This window comes from Propithecus coquereli, unplaced genomic scaffold, assembly GCF_000956105.1.
Source record: "Propithecus coquereli isolate 6110/MARCELLA unplaced genomic scaffold, Pcoq_1.0 Scaffold285, whole genome shotgun sequence".
Lineage (NCBI taxonomy): Eukaryota > Metazoa > Chordata > Mammalia > Primates > Indriidae > Propithecus > Propithecus coquereli.
Window position 1 is genome coordinate 1,085,199 of NW_012148452.1, and position 21,050 is coordinate 1,106,248.

The 21,050-nt window shown below is 35.8% G+C and overlaps 1 protein-coding gene across 1 annotated transcript in view; it reads right to left on the bottom strand.

The window, feature by feature from the left end:
- The window catches only part of INTS2 (integrator complex subunit 2), a 57,412-nt gene that overhangs the window by 22,052 nt on the left and 14,310 nt on the right, over window positions 1-21,050 (bottom strand). Inside the window, exons 8-15 of the mRNA XM_012648398.1 lie at window positions 17,367-17,593; window positions 11,991-12,062; window positions 11,788-11,902; window positions 9,598-9,666; window positions 8,184-8,318; window positions 6,867-7,043; window positions 5,505-5,613; window positions 81-185 (exon numbers count right to left, since the gene is read on the bottom strand). Of these exons, the coding sequence (XP_012503852.1) occupies window positions 81-185; window positions 5,505-5,613; window positions 6,867-7,043; window positions 8,184-8,318; window positions 9,598-9,666; window positions 11,788-11,902; window positions 11,991-12,062; window positions 17,367-17,593 (1,009 nt within the window). The remainder of the gene's footprint in view (window positions 1-80; window positions 186-5,504; window positions 5,614-6,866; window positions 7,044-8,183; window positions 8,319-9,597; window positions 9,667-11,787; window positions 11,903-11,990; window positions 12,063-17,366; window positions 17,594-21,050) is intronic.

Below are 21,050 nucleotides of genomic sequence, written 5' to 3' on the forward strand. Positions count from 1 at the left end.
ATTACATTTTATAATATTATAAACAGTAAGATTTTTTTAACAATTAAGTTTTTGGCAGTAAAAAGTAATAAAACAAATACCTCCCAACTCCTGTTGCAGCCCTTGAGCCTGTCGAATAAGGAATTTGATAGGAATCTGATCCATTAAAGAAGATGAATATGATTTGGGCTTTCTTTGCATGGCAGCTGTCAGTCAAAGATAAAAGGTATAAAGAGTCAGAAACAATAGTAATCTTAACCTTCAACCCAAATGGGAACAAAAACAATGTCAAGTTACTTTCAATTTACTTTATCTATGAATATAGCACATAAAGGATGAAGAATCACTACCAAAATAGTGGCTACACAAGAAAAGCAAGAATATATCTAAGGGCGAGATCTTGAAAATGCCCTGAAATTGAAACTAATGAAGAGAAAAATCATAAAATAGGTGAGAAAAGCTATGTGCAGAAGTGCCCTACACTAAAACAACCAACAAGTGAGTCAAAACTTTCCCAAATCTAATTAGGAAGATCAAATGTAGTCATGAACACATGGCTTAAAACTTCATGACTTCAATATAACTTATGAAAAGGAGCCTTAATTTAATCATATGATATACAATAGTGGTGACTGACTCTTTTTAAAGGAAGTTAGGCAATGAGAATTTGACTTCCTTCTCTCATAACTCCTGCCTTCAGCCAGCCACGTCCATCCTTTTTTTTTCCTGACAAGTCTATCTTAATTTCTGTTCTTTTCCTGCTATCCTAATTCAGTGCCTACTTATTCTCTGTTTAAATATCTTTTATGGCCCACTTTCCTTGCCTCTAATTTCTCATCTCTTTAATTCATCCTTCACCCTGAAGTCATAGTCCTCTTATTTAAATACAGATTTAGCCACTTTCAGTGGATTCCTAGATTACACAGAGTAAAGGTCCTTGTCAATCAACACTATCTTTCCCTGTCTTGTTTCTACCATATTGTATAATATATGCCTGGCACCATAATCTCATTTGAGGTACTCTGCTTGTGTACCACAGAAATATATGAGACTCTCAATCAGAGTGTTTATAGGTTAAAAAAGCATATTCGATATACTTATTCTTTTCAAACCACAAACACTAAAGTTCAACAATGTATTAATATTTTGATTGAGGACAAGAAGAATTATATAAGTGCAAGTGTTAGAATAAAGGCTAAGTAAGAATCACTATCTATGTAGGCCACGTGCCTTTTGATTAGATATAATCCCCCTTTTAAATTAATAAATTAGCATCCTAGTTTTCCATATCAATCTTTTATGAACTGAGTAAGTATGCATCAGAAAGCAGTTAAAACAATAGGTATAGGTTCCAGTGACAGTCCCTGGGTCTAACACTTACTACTATCCTGTGCCTGGGGGTCCCCCCAATAAACTAAAAGATAACAACCATCTATCTCACAGAATTCTCATGAGGGTTTTTGTGAGTTAACATCTGTAAAGTATTTCAGTAGTGTCTAACACATAACAAGCACTCAAATGTTACCTAGTATTTTTAAGATCTAGAGTCCCCAAGATCAGCTCAGGGTAAAGTATGAATATTTAAGTTTCTGGACTTATGTCACTGAAGACAAATCCTGAATACATTTTAATGATACTATCAAAGAAGTAGCAGCCCATGAAGCCCCACTTAAAGCAACTGTTTCTCTTTAACATCTCTGTGAAATAAAACATCAAGGATATTCTTAATCCTTCGGTAAAAGACTAAATTATAATTATGAAAGGCCTATAGGAAGATCATTCGTCTTATACATATAACATGAGCCATCACTTTTCTAAATTTCTTCCAATGTATGGCTTTCAAAGGTTCAAAGCTAACATTAACCTCATTCTCAGCAAAACTGTAGAAATGTTTTGAATACTATTTACACCATCGCTTGTTTTTTGGGGTTTTTTTTGCCATTTTAATCCTTAAAAAGATGGAAAACTTCCCATTCATTTATGACATTAGCATAAACCTGATACCAAAGCCTGAAAGGAAAAAATAAAAAGAAAAGGAAAAAGGGTCAATTTCACTTGCTTAAACACAGATGAAAAAAATCTTAATTAAAAAACAAGCAAATCAAATCTACTGCCACACTAAAAGAATAATATACCAAGAGAAAGTACAGTCCATTCCAGGAATATAAAAACATTAATTATATAATGAATTATATAAATAGGCCAAATAAATTATCTCAATAACTGCCAAAATTGTTTATTTGATGAGTAAAAAAAAATTTTAAAACAATGATATCCTAACGATAAAAGAAATTCAGAGCTTGGCTAATCCAAACTAAATACCAATGCCTTTTCTGTAACCAGTGATTACTTGTTAGGAGAAAATTATACAGAACCTATATAAACTACAAAATTTTATTAATGGACATAAAAATAACTGGAATAAATTCAGTCATGAGTCAATAAATATCAAGTGCTTATAATGTACCAATAGTCTAGATGCTAGAGATATAGTAGTGAAAAAAAGGACAAAAATTAGCCTTCAAGAAGCTTACATTTTAGTTAAAATGTAAATGCTTAAAATTAATTTTTTAATAAATGTGGGGAGAACAAGTAACATTTCTATTACATGGATATATTGTAGTGGTGAAGTCTGGGCTTTTAGTGTACCCATCACCCAAACAGTGTGCATTGTACCCAAGAGGTACTTTTTCACCCCTCACACCTCCACCTTTCGGAGTCTCCAATGTCTATTATTCCTCTCTGCATGTCCACGTGAACCCATTCTTTAGCTCCCACTTATGAGTGAGAACACGCAGTATTTGACTTTCTGTTTCTGAGTTATTTCACTTATGATAATGGCCTCCGGTTCCATCCATGTTGCTACAAAAGACATATTTCATTCTTTTTATGGCTGAGTAGTATTCTATGGTATACATACACATACACATTTTCTTTATCCAATCATTCACTGATGGACATTTAGGTTGATTCCATGACTTTGCTACTGTGAATAGTGCTGCCATAAACATACAAGTACATGTGTCTTTTTTATGTAATAATTTTTTTTCCTTCATGTAGATATGAAGTACTGAGATTGCTGGATCGAATGGAAGGTCTATTTTTAGCTCTCAGAGAAATCCCCATACTGTTTTCCATAAAGGTTGTACCAATTTAAATTCCCACCAACAGTAAGTATATAAGAGTTCCCATTTCTCTGTATCCTAACATCTGTTGTTTACTTTTTAATAATAAAAATGTTCACAATTCAACTGAAAAGCAAAAATTATTTCACATTCTTAGATAGGAAGACTTAATACTGCAAAGATGTAAATTCTCTCCAAATTAATTTATAAGGGCAGGCACACTGGCCCAGCCTGTAACTGTAGCACTTTGGCCAAAGCAGGAGGATCATTTGAGGCCGGGAGTTTGAGACCAGCCTGAGCAATAGCAAGACCTCATCGCTATGAAAAAATTTAAAAATTAGCCAGGCACAGTGGTGCTCGCCCGTAGTCCTACCAACTTGGGAGGGTGAGGCAGGAGGATCACTTGAGCCTAGGAGTTTGAGGTTGCAGTGAGCTATGATCATGCCACTGCACTCTAGCCCCAGGCAACAAGACCCTGTCTCAAAAAAACAAAAATTATAAGCTTAACATAATTTTTATCAACATTCCAATATAATTTTCTTTTGTGGAACTAGACAAAATTATTATAAAGATCATGTGGAAGATTAAATATATGAGAGTACCAGAAATTCTGAATAAGAACAGTATTGGTAAAAGGTGCAGGAAATGTCAAACATAAAAAAGAAAATCCAGAAACAGACATAGATTTGTAATAAAATGTTTGTTTGGTTTTTTTTTTAAGAGACAGGGTCTCACTCTGTCACCCAGGCCGGAGTGCAGTGCCACGATCATAGCTCATTGTAAACTCAAAGTCCTGGGCTCAAGCAATCCTCCCACCTCAGCCACCAGAGTAGCTAGGACTACAAGCACAGGCCAGAATACTCAGCTAATTTCCTTTTTTACATTTTGTAGCGATGGGGTCTTACTATGTTGCCCAGGCTAGTCTCAAACTCCTGGCCTCAAGCAATCCTCCTACCTTGGCTTCCCAAAGTGCTGGGATTACAGACATGAGCCAGTGTGCTCAGCTGGGTTTATAATAAAATGTTGATATACATAAAGGCAATCCTCCAAAGCAATAGGAAAATGACAAGTATGTAATATTTACAAATAACCAATTATAAAAAAATAAAATTGGATCTATACCCCATACTTTACACCAAAATTAATTACAGGCATACTTAAATTTTTAAAATAAATTACTCTGGGAGGCTGAGGCGGGATGATCACTTGAGGCCAGGAAAGCAATATGGCAATTTATTTTTTAAATCTTATAATTTTTTGCAATCTTTAGTAGTTCTACATCTAGGAATGCACCCTAAGAAAAATAATCATGACTGTGTATAGAGTTAGCTCTATGAATATTTATTCCCCCACTATTTATTTCCTCACTGTTTATAATGGCAAAGTTTGGGAATAATATAAATGTCCAACAATAAGGAATTTGGTAAACAATGGTATAGATTTCCAATGAAATATTATGCAGCTACTGAAGATGTTTTAGAAAAAAAATTATTATAACAGGAAAATGTTTAAATATATTATTAAGTTAGAAAAAGCAGACTAAAAATATATATTATGATTTCAACTTTGTGAAAGCTATCATATATGCAAAGACTGTTTTCTAGCAAACTTCTAGCAGTAACTATCTCTGGGCAGTAGAATTATGGGTAGTTTATGCTTTGTTCTTTATATTGTTCTCATTTCCTAAATTTTCTCCAGTAAACACTTTTAATAAATGTTTTTATTTTAAAAACCAGCTGTTTTACATAAAGATATGTGAACAATCAGGTAGGTAATGAAATAAGTTTAATATTATTAAACTATTACTCTACAACATAGTCACGTAACTATTGGACCCCCTTTTATGTCAAAACTTGATTTAACTCTAGGTTTTACAGTTTTGAAACTTCAAACCTTCAAGAAATAATATCTGACAACATTTGCCTAAAAGTTTCTGCCTTTTAGCCAGGCAAAGTGGCGTGAACCTGTGGTCCCAGCTTCTCAGGAGGCTGAGGCGGGAGGATCATGTGAGGCCAGGAGTTTGAGGTTACAGTGAGCTATGATTGCACCACTGCACTCCAGCCTGAAATCAAGCAAAAAAATTTCAGCTACAGCTTCTTCAGGTTTATCTCTTAATTTATATTTAGTGAGTAAGGTCAATAAAATTGTTAAAATACAGATAATTCAGTTATCTATTAATTTAGCCTGTTAAAAGGAGGATTGAGACACAAGGGGTTATGTGCCCACACATGCATGATTTATGTATGAAGCATATAATGCCTATATTGCAAAGATAATAAAATGATACTCAAGTTTGTTAGAATATTGGCCTTATTTTACAACATAACAGCTTGGAAAGTAACAAAATACAAGCAAATAAAAAGAACTACCCCTAGAACCACTCCCCTATACACAACCTACCTAAAGTCTTCGTGTTTGCTAGGAGAGCTTCCTCATACGACAGTATATAGTAGAGCACCAAGAGCTGTGCTGTGATACTGAAATGCTGATTAAGGCGGATATTGTCACCCTGGTGGTAATATTACAAACGTTTTAGAATAATGTTAAATTTCATGAGTGAATTTTTTTTATAGTAAAAGGATCAAAACAGATCATTCAGTGTTGCTGCTCCCAAGCTCAGATAAAATGGGGAGAAATGTTGCTGTGTTCACATTAAACTCAAAGAGACAGTTGAAGTTCAAATGAAACTTGAGATGATATTGGAGATGACGTGTTTAAGTATTATTCGAGATAGGACAAAAAAAGCCTTCATCTACTACTTAGCAGCAAACCCACCAGGCTGCTTCTGAAAGATTTACAGGAGTCTCAAGTATTATCTGAAATTATCACGAAGAAAGTAACTCCTAAAAAAGATAGTGTATATTTATCTATATTTGTGAAAAATGCAACTGTTTTTCCCTTCTGACAAAATGGGGGAAAAGATTTTCATCAAATTCTTCAAAAATGAACCTAGGCTGCGGTCCCCAACCCCTGGCCACAGCCCAGTACCAGTCCGTGACCTGTTAGGAAATGGGTTCCACATCCTCACCTTAGCTCCGTAACACCACCCCCAAACCCACAACACCCCACTCCCCACCCCCAGTCTGTGGAAAATTGTCTTCCATGAAACCGGTCCCTGGTACCAAAAAGGTTGGGGACTGCTGAACCTAGCTATGTCTTAGATTCCTGGGAAGCTAAACAAAGTTTTGTTGAATATGCTGGAATCTCACACAGTACTTGGTCAAAAACACAATCTCCAGGGCACCCTTTAGACTTTAAAATGAAGTTTTTTAAAATATTCCTCTTGTCCAGGCATGGTGGCTCACACCTGTAATTCCAGCACTTTGGGAGGCCGAGGCAGAAGGATTGCTTGAGGCCAGGAGTTCAAGATCAGCCTGAGCAAGAGCAAGACCCCGCCTCTACAAAAAATAAAACACCTGGCCAGGTGTGGCAGTGCATGCCGATAGTCCCAGCTACTGAGGAGGCTGAGGCAGGAGGATCGCTTGAGCCCAGGAGCTTGAGATTGGAGTGAGCTATAATGACACCGCTGTACTCTAGCCTGGGTCACAGAGTGAGACTCTGTCTCAAAAAAAAAAAATTCCTCTACGAGTACCTATTTGACAAACTACTTGGAATTTAATGACGATTCTTTTAATTTTTACAGGTAATCTAAGGAAATTTAATCTCATTTAAAATTCAGAACCACCTAGAAGTCCTCTGATAGGAAAAAAATATGAAGTAAGTCAGAAGATAAACTAAAGTACAAAAGAACCACTATTTTACCCCAATGACTCCTTGGAAAATATTGAGTATCTCCTGTTCTGTGACTGGCTGATTTGTGGCCTCTGGATTAGATTTAGATGCAGGAGTGAGTATAGAATTTATGTACACATCAATCAGAGGAAGTAGTTGAGGATGGAGTGGAGTGGAGGTTTCACAGAGCTGTCTATAAATCCAGTCCTAAAAAAAAAGGGTTATAGGCACTGAATCAATTACGGCAAAAAGAAAAAGCAAGCAAAATTATAAAAGCACATAGAGTTTTAAATGCTTTATGAATCAATGAAACTCACTATTCACTTTTGCCAGTTCCAAATATATTACCTTATATCATAACTATCTTTGATTTAAAAATATGAACTACCTTTATATCTTAATCAAGAATGTTGAGAATATTATAAAGTATAAAATAAACCTAAAATGATAAGAAGTTTGGCGTTGGGTTTAATATTAGTTTTTAAGGAGTGAGAAAAACATTTTAGGTCCCTACCATATCTGTATTTAGAGCACCATTTGTGTTGTCACGGAGACCTCACAGCAGAGAGGAATTTGGGGAGAGGGATAGTCCTTTGCAACAAACCCTCAGAAAGATGAAGAAAAGTGTCTCTGACGAGCACTTACAGAAGACTATCATTTAACTATCTTTAGATAGATGACATGTAAAAATGCTGGGTATGCATTTGGACTCAATTCTTAGCTATTCTACTTGCTAAAAATATAAAGAAGAAGGAAATGCAACCTAGCTGGAAAATAATTTCACTAAATCATAAAAAACAAGGGACAATTAAAAGTGATATATCATGCATGTATTATTCACTGCTCTTTGTAAATAAAGGAGCCTCTATAGAAAAGGTTCAAACAGATTTCTTTACCTCCTGGGTTTCAGCCTTTTCTTTAGAGGACCTTTTAACTGTTCCATATAGCCAACTATAACAAATCAAAAACATATCAAAATATGTGTAAGTTAGATATTAGGTGTCCTTACAACAAATCTACAAATGCTAGTCATAGTTGACCAGCAAATTTCCCAATTTGGTGAACAAAACCAGAATTTAGAAAATGGCAATTTCTAAGTTTTAATGAAACAGCATGTGCTATTTTTGAGAATGTAAATGGATTAGTAATTTTATACATTTTTTAAATAAGTTACGTTGTTTTAAAAATCTGAAATTAGGTTCTAATTACTATAATTATATAAATGCCTAGTAACTTAGCTTAATACCACATATTTTATACACAAAACTCACAGTAAAGACCTACACACTAAAATAGAAGAGGAAAAAAAGCATTATTGCTCTTTGAAATATAAATGTAAGGTCGTACTTTAATTGATACTTTGTGCTTGGTAAAGGAACGGCTCCTGAGAAGCTGGTAAATACAATGAATAGGCAGAAACCCAGTAATGTTGGCACTCAGGTTGCTGGTGACAGGGACTCGAACTGCATGAGCTGTGACAACCTAAGAGGAAAATATAGTATTAATATATGTAGGATAGAATCAAATACAAAATTATTTTGAAAGAAAGAGGATTAGTAGGTAAACTATAAATGCTTAATATGTGTCATCCCTAAAAATGAATGATGAATATCAATTATTACATGTTTTAATTATTTTCAAATGATGAGGATGCATACAATTATGGATTTATAAAATTCTCTAAATTTTTATTAATTTTTAAACATATATGTACATGGAGGTATGATAAGTAAAAAAATATAAAATTTGGAATCACACAGTCTTGGGCTCAGTGGCTTTGGAGAAGTCACTTTATCTTCTGAATCTATTTTCACATCTACAAAATGGAAGAATGCTGCCTTACCTGCCTCAAAGGGTTGTTGTGAGGGAGGAAAAAAGAACTTTTTAGGAAAAATATTATGTGAATTATAAAGTACCACACAAATATAAATAGGAATTTTTATTTGTATTGTGTCATACATAGATCTCTAATCGTCTTTCAAAGACCCTCCTTAAAGTTGTCTTCTAGCTGGTTCAAATTTAAAGATCAAAAAAAACTTACGATGTTCCTATGTCCTATATGTGACTGTTCTGTAGAGGTATACGTGTGTATGTGTGTTGGGAGGTAAAGGGAGTATATAGTATAAGGATAAGGATATTAAATACCATAAAAGAAGCAACAATAATGAACCCATGAATATTTTCTCAAATACTTCATTTTTAAAGACACATATATTTTTATGTTTTAAGATTTAAATTGACAAGTGAATCTTGGAATTAATTTTAAATTTTAGAATACACTCCTTCACTGAGAAATAAAATATCCTTAGGCTTACCCATGGACAAAAGTGCTGAGGCCAAATAAGAATATGTGAATATAACAATAAGGAATTTAGAATCCAGCCTGTAATCTAGTTAGAAAGGAACCTTATAGACTAAAGGTTTAAACAGGTCTTTATTTTTCTCCTGACAAACCCAAATGATTACCCCTTGTGAGTAGCCTACCATCAATATCTAAGACTATGCTCATAAGTATCTCCTCAAAGTGTCCACAAATATATAAATTTAAAACATGCTTTCTTATGTAATTAGTAGCTTTAAAAATGTATTTTAAATGGATTATTCTTTACAGACGTTTCAAAGATGAAATAAATCATCATTAGAAATTGAAAAGGAATGGAGAAAGACCATCTTATTCTCTTAAGGTGAGATACACAAGTTTTCTCCCAAAGATAAGTTCTTAAAGAAAGTTAAATAGATACCTAAGAATAAAAAAAAGTACCTGCTCAGTAAAAATTTCCTGTGTGAAGATGGTCTTCATCCTGCTCAAGGAGCTTGGCTTAATTACAATCTAAAATAACCAAAAGAATTCCAACAGCATATAAAAATATAATATATGAAACACAACTCTGGTGATTTATGTATTAATAAAATGCCTGTGATATATAATATTAATGTTCAAATGTTCAAGTACTATAGTCTGTTTCAGAAGTGGCTTCTCAAATCCAACATTAAAGTGTGTTTTTCCTCAGAAACAGAACCAATATAAAAAGTACTTAGTAAATAATATTTTTATTTTTATTTATTTTTTTTCTTGAGACAGGGTCTCACTCTGTCGCCAAGGGTAGAGTGCCGTGGCGTCATTATAGCTCACTGCAACTTCAAACTCCTGGGCTCAAGCAATTCTCCTGCTTTAGCCTCTGGAATACATGGGACTACAGGTGCACGCCACCAGGCCTGGGTGATTTTTCTATTTTTTATAGACATGGGTTCTCAGTCTTGCTCAGGCTGGTCTCGAACTCCTGACCTCAAGCGATCTGCCTGCCTCAGCCTCCCAAAGTGCTAGGATTACAGAAGTGATCCACTGTGCCTGGCATAATGGCAAATCTTTTATGCCTTTTAAATCAGTGATAGGAAAAATAAATAAAAATCCCTACAGAAAAATTAGGATTCTGATAAGCTTTTCACAAAAGAAATCAATCAGCCAAAACACATGGATTTCTTTTTTTTTTTTTTGAGACGGAGTCTTGCTCTGTTGCCCTGGCTAGAGTGCCGTGGCACCACCTAGCTCACAGCAACCTCAAACTCCCAGGCTCAAGTGATCTTTCTGCCTCAGCCTCCCAAGTAGCTGGGACTACAGACTTATGCCACCACACCCAGCTAACTTTTTCTATTTTTAGTTGCCCAGCTAATTTCTTTTTATTTTTAGTAGAGACGGGGTCTCACTCTTGCTGAGGCTGGGCTCAAACTCCTGACCTCAAGCGATTCTCCCACCTCGGCTCCCACAGTGCTAGGATTACAGGCATGAGCCACCACGCCTGGCCAACACATTTTAAAAACGAAAATTTTGGCTAGGTGCATTCACGCATGCCTATAATCCCAGCACTTTGAGAGGCCAAGACAGAAGGATTGCCTGAGGCCAGGAGTTCAAGACCAGCCTGAGCAACATAGCAAGACCCTATCTCTACAAGAAAAATAGAAAAATTAGCCTGGCATGGTGGCATACACGTCTATAGTCCCAGCTACTTGGAAGGCTGAGGGGCAGGATTGCTTGAGCCTAGGAATTTGGGGTTGCAGTGAGCTATGATGATGCCACTGCACTCCTGCCCAGGCAACAGAGCAAGACCCTGTCTCAAAAAGAAAGAAAAATAAAAACAACTATACTAATAATCGAAGAAATGCAAAATAAATGAGACCGTTCTTCATCAATCAAATTTGCAAAGATTAAAAAGAATGGTAATGTTCAATGATATCTAGAGTTTAGGAAAATAGTTCTCATTCACTAATGAGAACAGTTAAACTGCTATAATCTTTCTGAAAGATCATCTGGTAATACTAATAAAACACCTTAAGATGACCTTAAGATAGTCATATTCTTTTAATTAGTAATTACCTTCTAGAACTTTATCCTAAGGAAATAATCTGACAAGTGTCTGAAGATATAGATACGTGCATGCCTGTGTGTATATATATACATAAACGAGGATATTCACCTAAGCATTATACAGAAATTGGAAAATCTACATGGGAAATAATAAAGAATCTATTAAGAAGATCATGATCAGTCCAAATGGTGGACTACTATGAAGCTATTTAAAAATTATACTGTATTAGAATATTTATTGATATGAGAAACTGTTACCTATATATTAGCAAGTTTTTTTAAATTACAAAATATGCATGCCATTCTAAAGGAACAGACACCAGAATGTTAACAGTAGTATACTAGATATCTCTGAATGATAGAATTATAAGATATTTTTCCCTTTTCTGTGCTTTCCAAGCTCTCTGCACTGAATATCTATTACCCTTATAAACAAATGTTTTTAAAATGCATTTAAGTGCTCCTGATAAAACTTCAAACTATTCAACTAAAATTACTTAAATAAACAACAATCTATTGAATTTATACTATAACAAAATTCCCAGCTTAGAAACACCTTCTTTCAGAAAGAAGTTAAAAGAAAATTACCTTCATCCCCAAAGTGGAACAGACCAAGTCAATGATAGCACTGAGTTGGTTGCTGTGAAAGTACATAGCCACCAATAATAGCATCTCCCCAAAAGAGGCAGAGACACCTGAAGTACTGTTGAAACAAAAAAGAAAATATGAAATTCCAAAGAGAGAATAAAAAAAGCTTTTTCAACTAACTGAAACAAATCAAGTCATCTTACCTCTCAAAATAGGCTTCTTCTTTTATCATCCAACTTAGCCACACCACCATTAGCTGCTCCTGTTCAGGTGTACTATATAAAACATACCAGAATGTCACTGATTTAAATTAAATATACTAGCATATGAATAAGAAAACACTCTGAAATTATTTTTGGTAGAAATTATTTTTCCTTCCCTATTTTGAAATATCTTGCAACTCTAATTAATGACTTGCTGAACTGGGCCATTAACTGCCATTGAGATATGAAGCAGTTCTACGGCTCAAGAATGAAGAAATTTGCTTTTCTTCATGAATCCGAATAGTCAAACTCTCTCAAGGTCTTAGTTATTGCATTTACAGGTTGGAGACAGTACACTTCCTCACGTTTCTCAGAAAACCAAAAGCCTTTTGGGATTAAAATGTTAAAAGAACTGTATTAGTGGCCCCCAACCTTTTTGGCACCAGGGATCCGTTCCATGGAAGACAATTTTTCCGCAGAGGCAGGGAGGGGGGTTTGAGGATGATTCGAGTGCATTACATTTATTGTGCAGTCAAACCTCTCTGCTAATGATAATTTGTGTTTGAAGCCACTCCCCAGCACAAGCATCACCATCTCAGCTCCACCTCAGATCACCAGGTTAGATTCTCATGAGGAGCGTGCAACCTAGATCTCTCGCATGCACAGTTTACAATTCGGCTCTCACTCCTATGAGAATCTAATGCCGCCACTGATCTGACAGGAGCTTATGCGGTGATGTGAGCGATGGGGAGCAGCTATAAATACAGATGAAGCTGCACTGGCTCACCTCTCCTGCGGTGCAGCCTGGTTCCTAAGAAGCCACAGACTGGTACCAGTCTACAGCCTGGGGGCTGGGGACCGCAGAACTATATAACAACTGATACTTATTTTACACAGAAAAAAACTAGTATTAAAATTTAAGCATCAAAAAGCCAAAAACTGAGTACTAGACAGTAACAAGTTAGTCCATCTTTTACCTGAAAAATGAAGTCTAATTTATAGAAAACTTTTGAGTAGAACTCAAAATTATAGAGAAATAAATTATCACTACTCATACAAAGAAAAAGAACAGCCATGGGCTCACCAGATATCAAAAATGGTTATAAAAATATAATAATAACAATGATTTTTTAAAGAGAATTCCTAGATTTTAGATTGAAAGGTATAAACTGACTTTGACTTGTGAAAACAATTTTCACTGATCTCTTTCCACTTCACTGCAATGAACACAGGTAAAACAGAAAGCAACTGAAAAGTGCACTTCTCCTAATACCCTAAGCTAAGAAAATTTAAAAGGTCATTTTCAACCATACCTAGACTTTTATTCAATGAATAGAAGACAGTGTTACATAGTAAAAAGATTATAGCCTATAGAGCCTGCCAGGCCTGAGTGGGACTCCCATCTCCACTAATTTCAGGTAGTGTGATCTTCAACAAGAAACTTAATCCGGTCGGGCGCGGTGGCTCACGCCTGTAATCCTAGCACTCTGGGAGGCCGAGGCGGGCGGATTGTTTGAGCTCAGGAGTTCGAGACCAGCCTGAGCGACAGCAAGACCCTGTCTCTACCAAAAATAGAAAGAAATTAATCAGACAACTAAAAATATATAGAAAAAATTAGCCGGGCATGGTGGCGCATGCCTGTAGTCCCAGCTACTCGGGAGGCTGAGGCAGAAGGATTGCTTGAGCCCAGGAGTTTGAGGTTGCTGTGAGCTAGGCTGACGGCATGGCACTCACCCTAGCCCGGGCAATAAAGTGAGACTCTGTCACAAAAAAAAAAAAAGAAACTTAATCCTTCTAAACTTTAGTTCTCCTACCTATAAAATATGGACAAAAATACCCAGCTTATAGAAATAATTTGAGATAATGTTTAGAAAGTACTTCAGGTAAAGAGAAAAGAAAGCGCTTCCTGTATCTAATTTTGCACTCTCCTATAATCCCACTAAAACTATATTAAAGGGATTTTCAAGGCATAAATGCATAGGATATTGAGGAGGGACACCACCACAAAATACTGCAAGTTAGAGAACGTACAGATGAGTGGCAACTGACTGAGCAGACCTGAGGAAGCAGAATACTAAACTGGCAGAAGGGAAAACCAATCCGTTTTATACCACAGACTTCCCAAAGGGCTCACGAACAGACAGCTCCAGGCAGTTCCAGAGGGAGAGTGAAGACAAAGACTAAAATAAAAGGTTGACAGTCTATGTAAGAATTGATAGTAGACCTCCAAATCACCCCCTTCATTCTACACAACTAGATGACTAGCACTTCCTCAGTAGAGAGAAGATTGGAGATTTATTCTCTGAAGATGGTAAAACAGTACATCTGAATTAAGGGACAACCAGGTATATCTGGAGCACCATTCTGAAAGCAGGAGAATTCAGTCAGTGACCGCACTACAGGTTGAGATCTACCAGCCCTTAACTCACACTTTTTAACTTTGTTTAAGGGTTTCTAGACAGGTCTTCACTTTCCAGGTAAGACTATATTCTTCTCTAGAACTCTGATAAACCCAAGAGTTTCCCAAAGACCCAACTATGCATTTAGAAGTTCTAATATGCTTTTTGGTTTCCTATTCTTAAATATGAACAATCAAGAAATATTAAACACCTGAGAAAAGCCTCTTTAAAAATAGAGACCAAAAAAAGGCCAAAGAAAGGCAATACAAATAAAATCCCTTCAAAATCATTATGATTAACATCAAAGAAATCATGTCACTACGAAGCAACAGACACTATAAAGAAGAAACATCGGAGAATAAAAAAAATCTCTTAGAAATTAAACACTGAATAGGATTTGAAGACAAAGTTAAGGACAAATCCTAAAAGGTAGAATAAGCAGTTGCTCTCTGGAGTGATGAAAATGTTCTATAATTAGATTATGCTGATGGCTGTATAACTCTGTAAATATACTAAAAACCATTGAATTGTATACTTTAAATGGGTAAATTTTATGGTATATAAATTATATCTCAATAAAGCTGTTTATAAAAAATAGAACAAAGCAAAGGTAAAGAAGAAAGGATAAGAAAAGATGATCATTTCAAAAAGTCCAATTCCAAATAAAAGGAAATTTTAAATACAAAACAATCAAGGGGAAGACATTACCAACAAATTAATTCAAGAAAATTTCCTAGAAGTGAAGGACATATTAGTTCCCAGGTTAAAGGGGCTTACCAAATACCTGAGACAATAGACAACAACAGACTCAGCGTAAGGCACATCATCCAGAAATCTCAAAACGCTAGGGACAAAAGCTAATCCTGCCAGTTTCCATATTGAAAAAGAATAGGACACAAAAAGGACCAGGAGTCACAATGTCAGACTTCTCTACAACACTGGAAGTTAGAAGACAATGTAGCAACACCTTCAAAATTCTCAAAGGAAATTACAGACAACTTAGAATTCTATACTCCATCAACTATCAATCAAATGTCAGAGTAGAATAAAGACATTTTCAGAAATACCCACTCTCAAAAGAATTTACCTCACACATACCCATTCTAAAGAAGCAAAATGAGAGCAAATGAAAAAAGATGAAGACATGAGATACAGGAAACAGGCCAACAAAGGAGAGGTGAAGTACATCCCCAAAATGATGGTGAAGAGCCAGGATGAGAGCTGTGTACCACCGTGTATGACCAGTAACCACTCCAGACTAGAGCAGTTCAAAACGCTACAGGTGACATTTCCTTGGGAAGATGAAATGTCACCTAATGATTCAGAACATCGTTCTTTTTTTTTTTTTTTTTTCACCAGTTTCTCTGGCTAAATATCTAGGGTCTCTCAAATGGCAGCAGTGTCAACATTCTCCTAGTCAGCTATTTCTTCAATTTATGTTTGGTTCAAATGTCATTTTCAGCATTACCACTCTTTGTTTCTTTGCTATACTTTTGGCTTCAGTGGCCAATTTCCTCTTTCAATTACTCATTTTTGTAAAATGTTTTTTAGTAGAGACGGGGTCTCGCTCTTGCTCAGGCTGGTTTTGAACTCCTGAGCTCAAACAATCCCGCCTCGGCCTCCCAGAGAGCTAGGATTACAGGTGTGAGCCACCGCGCCCAGCCTAATGTGAGGATTTTTGACAGCATCATATCCTCTGGGACATCTTCAATCTTTTGTCACAATCACTTTTTTCATTTATGTCAACAAATTCACCTTCACCAGTTTCTCTGGCTAAATATCTAGGGTCTCTCAAATGGCAGCAGTGTCAACATTCTCCTAGTCAGCTATTTCTTCAATTTATGTTTGGTTCAAATGTCATTTTCAGCATTACCACTCTTTGTTTCTTTGCTATACTTTTGGCTTCAGTGGCCAATTTCCTCTTTCAATTACTCATTTTTGTAAAATGTTACATGGGTTTGTCACTGAGAGAAAAGGAGGCAACACAGGTTGAATATTCCCAATGTGAAAATCCAAACCCTGAAATGCTCCAAAATCTGCAACTCAGTCAACACAATACTCAAAGGAAATGCTCATTAGAGCATTATAGAGTCCAGATTTCCAGATTAGGGATGCTCAACCTGTAAATATAACACAAATATTCCAAAATCTGAAAAAATCCAAAATCCAAAACACTCCTGGACCTAAACATTTTGGATAAGGGATACTTAGACTGCACAACTACCTACTTTGCTGTGAATGAATCGAATAACAGATGTACAGTGACCAATCATCAGCAGACTTTAAAAGAAGTGACGTCCATGGTCACTGATCGTGACATGCATCTGTTATTTACATAGTAATATGTGGTTTGAAGACCTCACAGCAGAGTTTGTACTTTATACAGTTATTTGGTTAATGTATCATGGCAACTGAAATTTGAACCATATTGAGGGATCAGTGTTATTTAAATTGTGGTAACTGAAATTCATGCATATCAGAGATTTGCAAAGTGAGGACTGTACAACATTACTCAAAAGGATGTTGTTTAGTGACTAAACAAGAAACACTGTGCTTAATAATCACATCATTATCAATTTTAGACAATTTATGATCTCAGCTTATCAAAGGAAACACAGGAAAGATTTATATCGAATAGCTGAACGGGCCAAGTAAAGGATCACTCACAGATCATTCACTATAGTTTCGTCAAACTGTAGTGAAATCATTGGTTTCTTTACACAATGATTAGAAATTGAAAAAGCACTCTGGCTCCTCCCATATTTACATAATTCTATTTATAATCAGAAAAAAATAGATGAATACATCCCTCCTACAAACGCTTGGCCTTAGGACTTCATTCTTGCTATAGGCCAGCCCACTACCTGAGCCCAACAGAAAACCTCAATCCTCTGAATAAAAGCCCTCTGGCTCACTTTCTTGGGATAGAAACAAGAAAGTAAAATGACAAAAGGTAAAATATCAAACTATTGAATACTTGAGTCCAGCGATCCCCATCAAAGCACAGTACAGACGTAAGAGTGCACTGGCTTTCACAACATGCTCTTCTTTCAGCCCCGAATACACAGACACATTGGGTTCCACGTCCACATCAGCTTCTTCCACAATTCGGGTACTTCTTACTGTGGGAAGAATGCCCATCAATTCCAGAAGAAGCTGCCTTCTCATTTGCCAAAGGACAGAACTGCTGGTCTCTCTTTTCCTCTGTAAGAAATATGAATCACAAAAGAAAGCATGAAGCATTTACTAAATTAAAAGGGAGCTCAACCACAGCTCCCCATTTAAACCCTTGAAATTTACCTATTTGAGGAGGTTTTCATGACTATACAATCTCATTTTAACCAATCAAGCAAACTCAAAATCCACTGGTTTGTCTGAAGAATACTGACCCTAATTTGTATTAGTTGCAGAGAAAAGACTAAATTAATGAAAACTTGAATTGTAGATTGTTTAAATGGTACTTCTAAATACATAAAATCCAACAGAATGATATGTGGTATAGAAGAAATTGCTCAGATTTTAGAGACAGAAGATCTTGGGTTTATACTCCAGCTGTATTAGATGATTAGGTACATTTAGGTACATTAGTTAATCTCTCTGAACCCCAATTTCCTTAATGACAAGGAAATAAATATTTTATTAATATTTGAGATGGGAGGACCACTGGAGGCCATAAGTTCGAGACCAGCCTGGGCAACACAGCAAGACCGTGTCTCAAAAATAACAAAAAGGATGATAATAATATTTGCCTTATAGAACTCTTATAATTAAGAGTTTACAAGTCTATAACCCCCAAAGTTCTTCAGGCAGGGATAATGTCTTAGTCTTTTCTCACTCAACAGAGCCTAACATTGTGCCTGACATACAGCAAGTATTCAATGTCTAAGTAGACAAATGAATGAACAAAGATAATACATATGAAAGCAGTTCTAAACTATAAAGGGCTAAGTAAATGTTAGTTAATTCTCATCTTTAGAGTGTTTACAAGTCAAATATGATAAACCTGCTTCAATAATAACAGTAAGTTCAAAGAAAAAGTTTACTGCATACAAAAGACAATTAGAAACAAGATGAGTATGCAAGTGTTTAGCACAGTGCCTAAAATATATAAAGCATACAAAAAATGTTAACTTCCTTTTAAAAAGCAAAGCGTGGCCGGGCATGGTGGCTTACACCTGTAATCCTAACACTTTGGGAAGCCAAGGCAGGAGGATCACTTAAGGCCAGGACTTCAAGACCAGCCTGGGCAACATAGAGAGACTCCGTCTCTACAAAAACCAAAAAATAAATGAGCTTGGCGTGGTAGTGCACTCCAGTAGTCCCACCTACTCGAGAGGCTGAGGAGAATCACTTGAGCCCAGGAGTTGGAGGTTGCAGTGAGCTATAATCACACCATTGCATTCTAGGCAGGGCAACAGAGCAAGACCCTGTCTCACAAAAAAAAAAAAAAAGGAAAAGAAAAGCTTAAAATTGGTTTTCAAATGGGCTATAAATAAAGTAGAATTTGGATATTAAAAAATATGGCAACTCAGTAGTGTAAAAAACAGATTAGAGGACCTAAACAGTACACGTGCTACCTAGCGAATGACCTGAACAAGTTAAAACACAATCTGCATTAGTTTCTTCATAAGAACTCTATTCACTTGCTTTAAAATACTACTAGAAAAAAAAAAAAAAGAACTCTATTCACAAAGTTACCAAAAAAATTTTTTTGAAAATTAAAATATTTTGCAAGTTAAAAAATATTGCAGGCCAGGCGCGGTGGCTCACACCTGTAATCCTAGCTCTCTGGGAGGCCGAGGCGGGTGGATTGTTTGAGCTCAGGAGTTCAAAACCAGCCTGAGCAAGAGCGAGACCCCGTCTCTACTAAAATTAGAAAGAAATTAATCGGACAACTAAAAATATGTAGAAAAAATTAGCCGGGCATGGTGGCGCATGCCTGTAGTCCCAGCTACTCGGGAGGCTGAGGCAGGAGGATCTCTTGAGCCCAGGAGTTTGAGGTTGCTGTGAGCTAGGCTGACGCCACGACACTCTAACCCAGGCAACAGAGTGAGACTCTGTCTCAAAAAAAAAAAAAAGAAATGGGATTTTGCTGTGTTGCCCATGCTGGTCTTGCATGCCTGTAGTCCCAGCTACCTGGGAGGCTGAGGCAGGAGGATCGCTTGAGCCCAGGAGTTTGAGGTTGCTGTGAGCTAGGCTGACGCCACGACACTCTAACCCGGGCAACAGAGTGAGACTCTGTCTCAAAAAAAAAAATTGGCAGGGAAGAAAGTAACCAATCCACTACCACATCATTGAACTTCCAGTAGTGCTTACATAATCATAGTATTAATATAAACAGCTATTTACTCACCTAATGAAAATTATTATAACTACGCTAGGAGAATGGGAAGATAGAAAGGATATGTAGATGTGTTTAGGACAGACAGAAAGAAGAAAGAACTAATTTCTAATCTTTCTTAGTAGGAACTCAATAAATAATACCTACAAACAAAAGCTCAAGATATATCAAATACAAGCATGCTATTAAAGATACAGTAGCAACAGCCAAAAGAATCAGCAAAAAGAACTAGACACTGCCACTAGGAAAGAAGAAATAAAGAGGGAAGGAAGGACTGCTATCTGCCTTAACAAATTTTGAAGAACTATTTTGACTCTTTTAAACAATGTACATATGAAACTTTGATAAATGTTTGATAAAATAAGATAAATGACATACAGTAGATGCTACTGACATGTTTTTATTAAAAAATACTATGACCATACCTAGGTCAATTTCTGTAGTAAGCTCTGAATCCAATGTTATACATGTATTTTAATAAGTAAATAAAGCAGACCTTAAGAAAATAGAGCAATTTATACAGGTAGGTACCTGACAAGTGTAGAAAAGGCCAGTAGCATACAAAAGGAAAGTGAAACAAAGCGAACGCCAGCTGGTGTAGCAGGAGGACGGCTTGTCATCAACTGTAGTAACTGTTCAGCTTCTTCTTCAGTTGGTCTAAAAAAGAATACATTATTAGGCTTTACTTTTTTAAATTGGGGGAAGGAGTAAGAAAAAGCAAATTTTTAACCTTTTAGATACGAATTTTGAACTTTATAATGATATCTCACTATTTATAAAATCTTTAACATCTTATCAAAAGTAAAACTGTTGAAAGATCACAACTACAGTGTTTTTCCTCAGACATAAATACAGACAGTATTTTATCCTGTATTTGTATTCTCACTTTGTTCCGCAGTGTGAGACCACAGAAATGACCATGCAAGCTGAAACCATGCAACATGAAGTTAATCGATGGTGAAAATCATGATTATATTGTGACCTTTAAAATTTTTTGTCAAAACTTTAAAAATTCTATTGGTTATAATACATAGGGAAATTTTTTAAAAAACAGTAAAACTAGCATTTTATAGTACTCTAATTGAAAACATTAGAAACATTAAGATTTAAAGTGTTTTACTTCTTTATAAAAACTTTATCAGAGTAGCTTGAACAGCTTTTGCCATCTTGTTTTCATTGTATAACGTATAATATGGAGCATCTTTTCTATACCTTGGTGAAGTATCAAACTGCCTAAGTTTGGATTGGCTTCCAACATTTTATCGTTTGCACTTTCAGTCAAGAAAGTTCCATTAATGTGAGGATTTTTTTTTTTTTTTT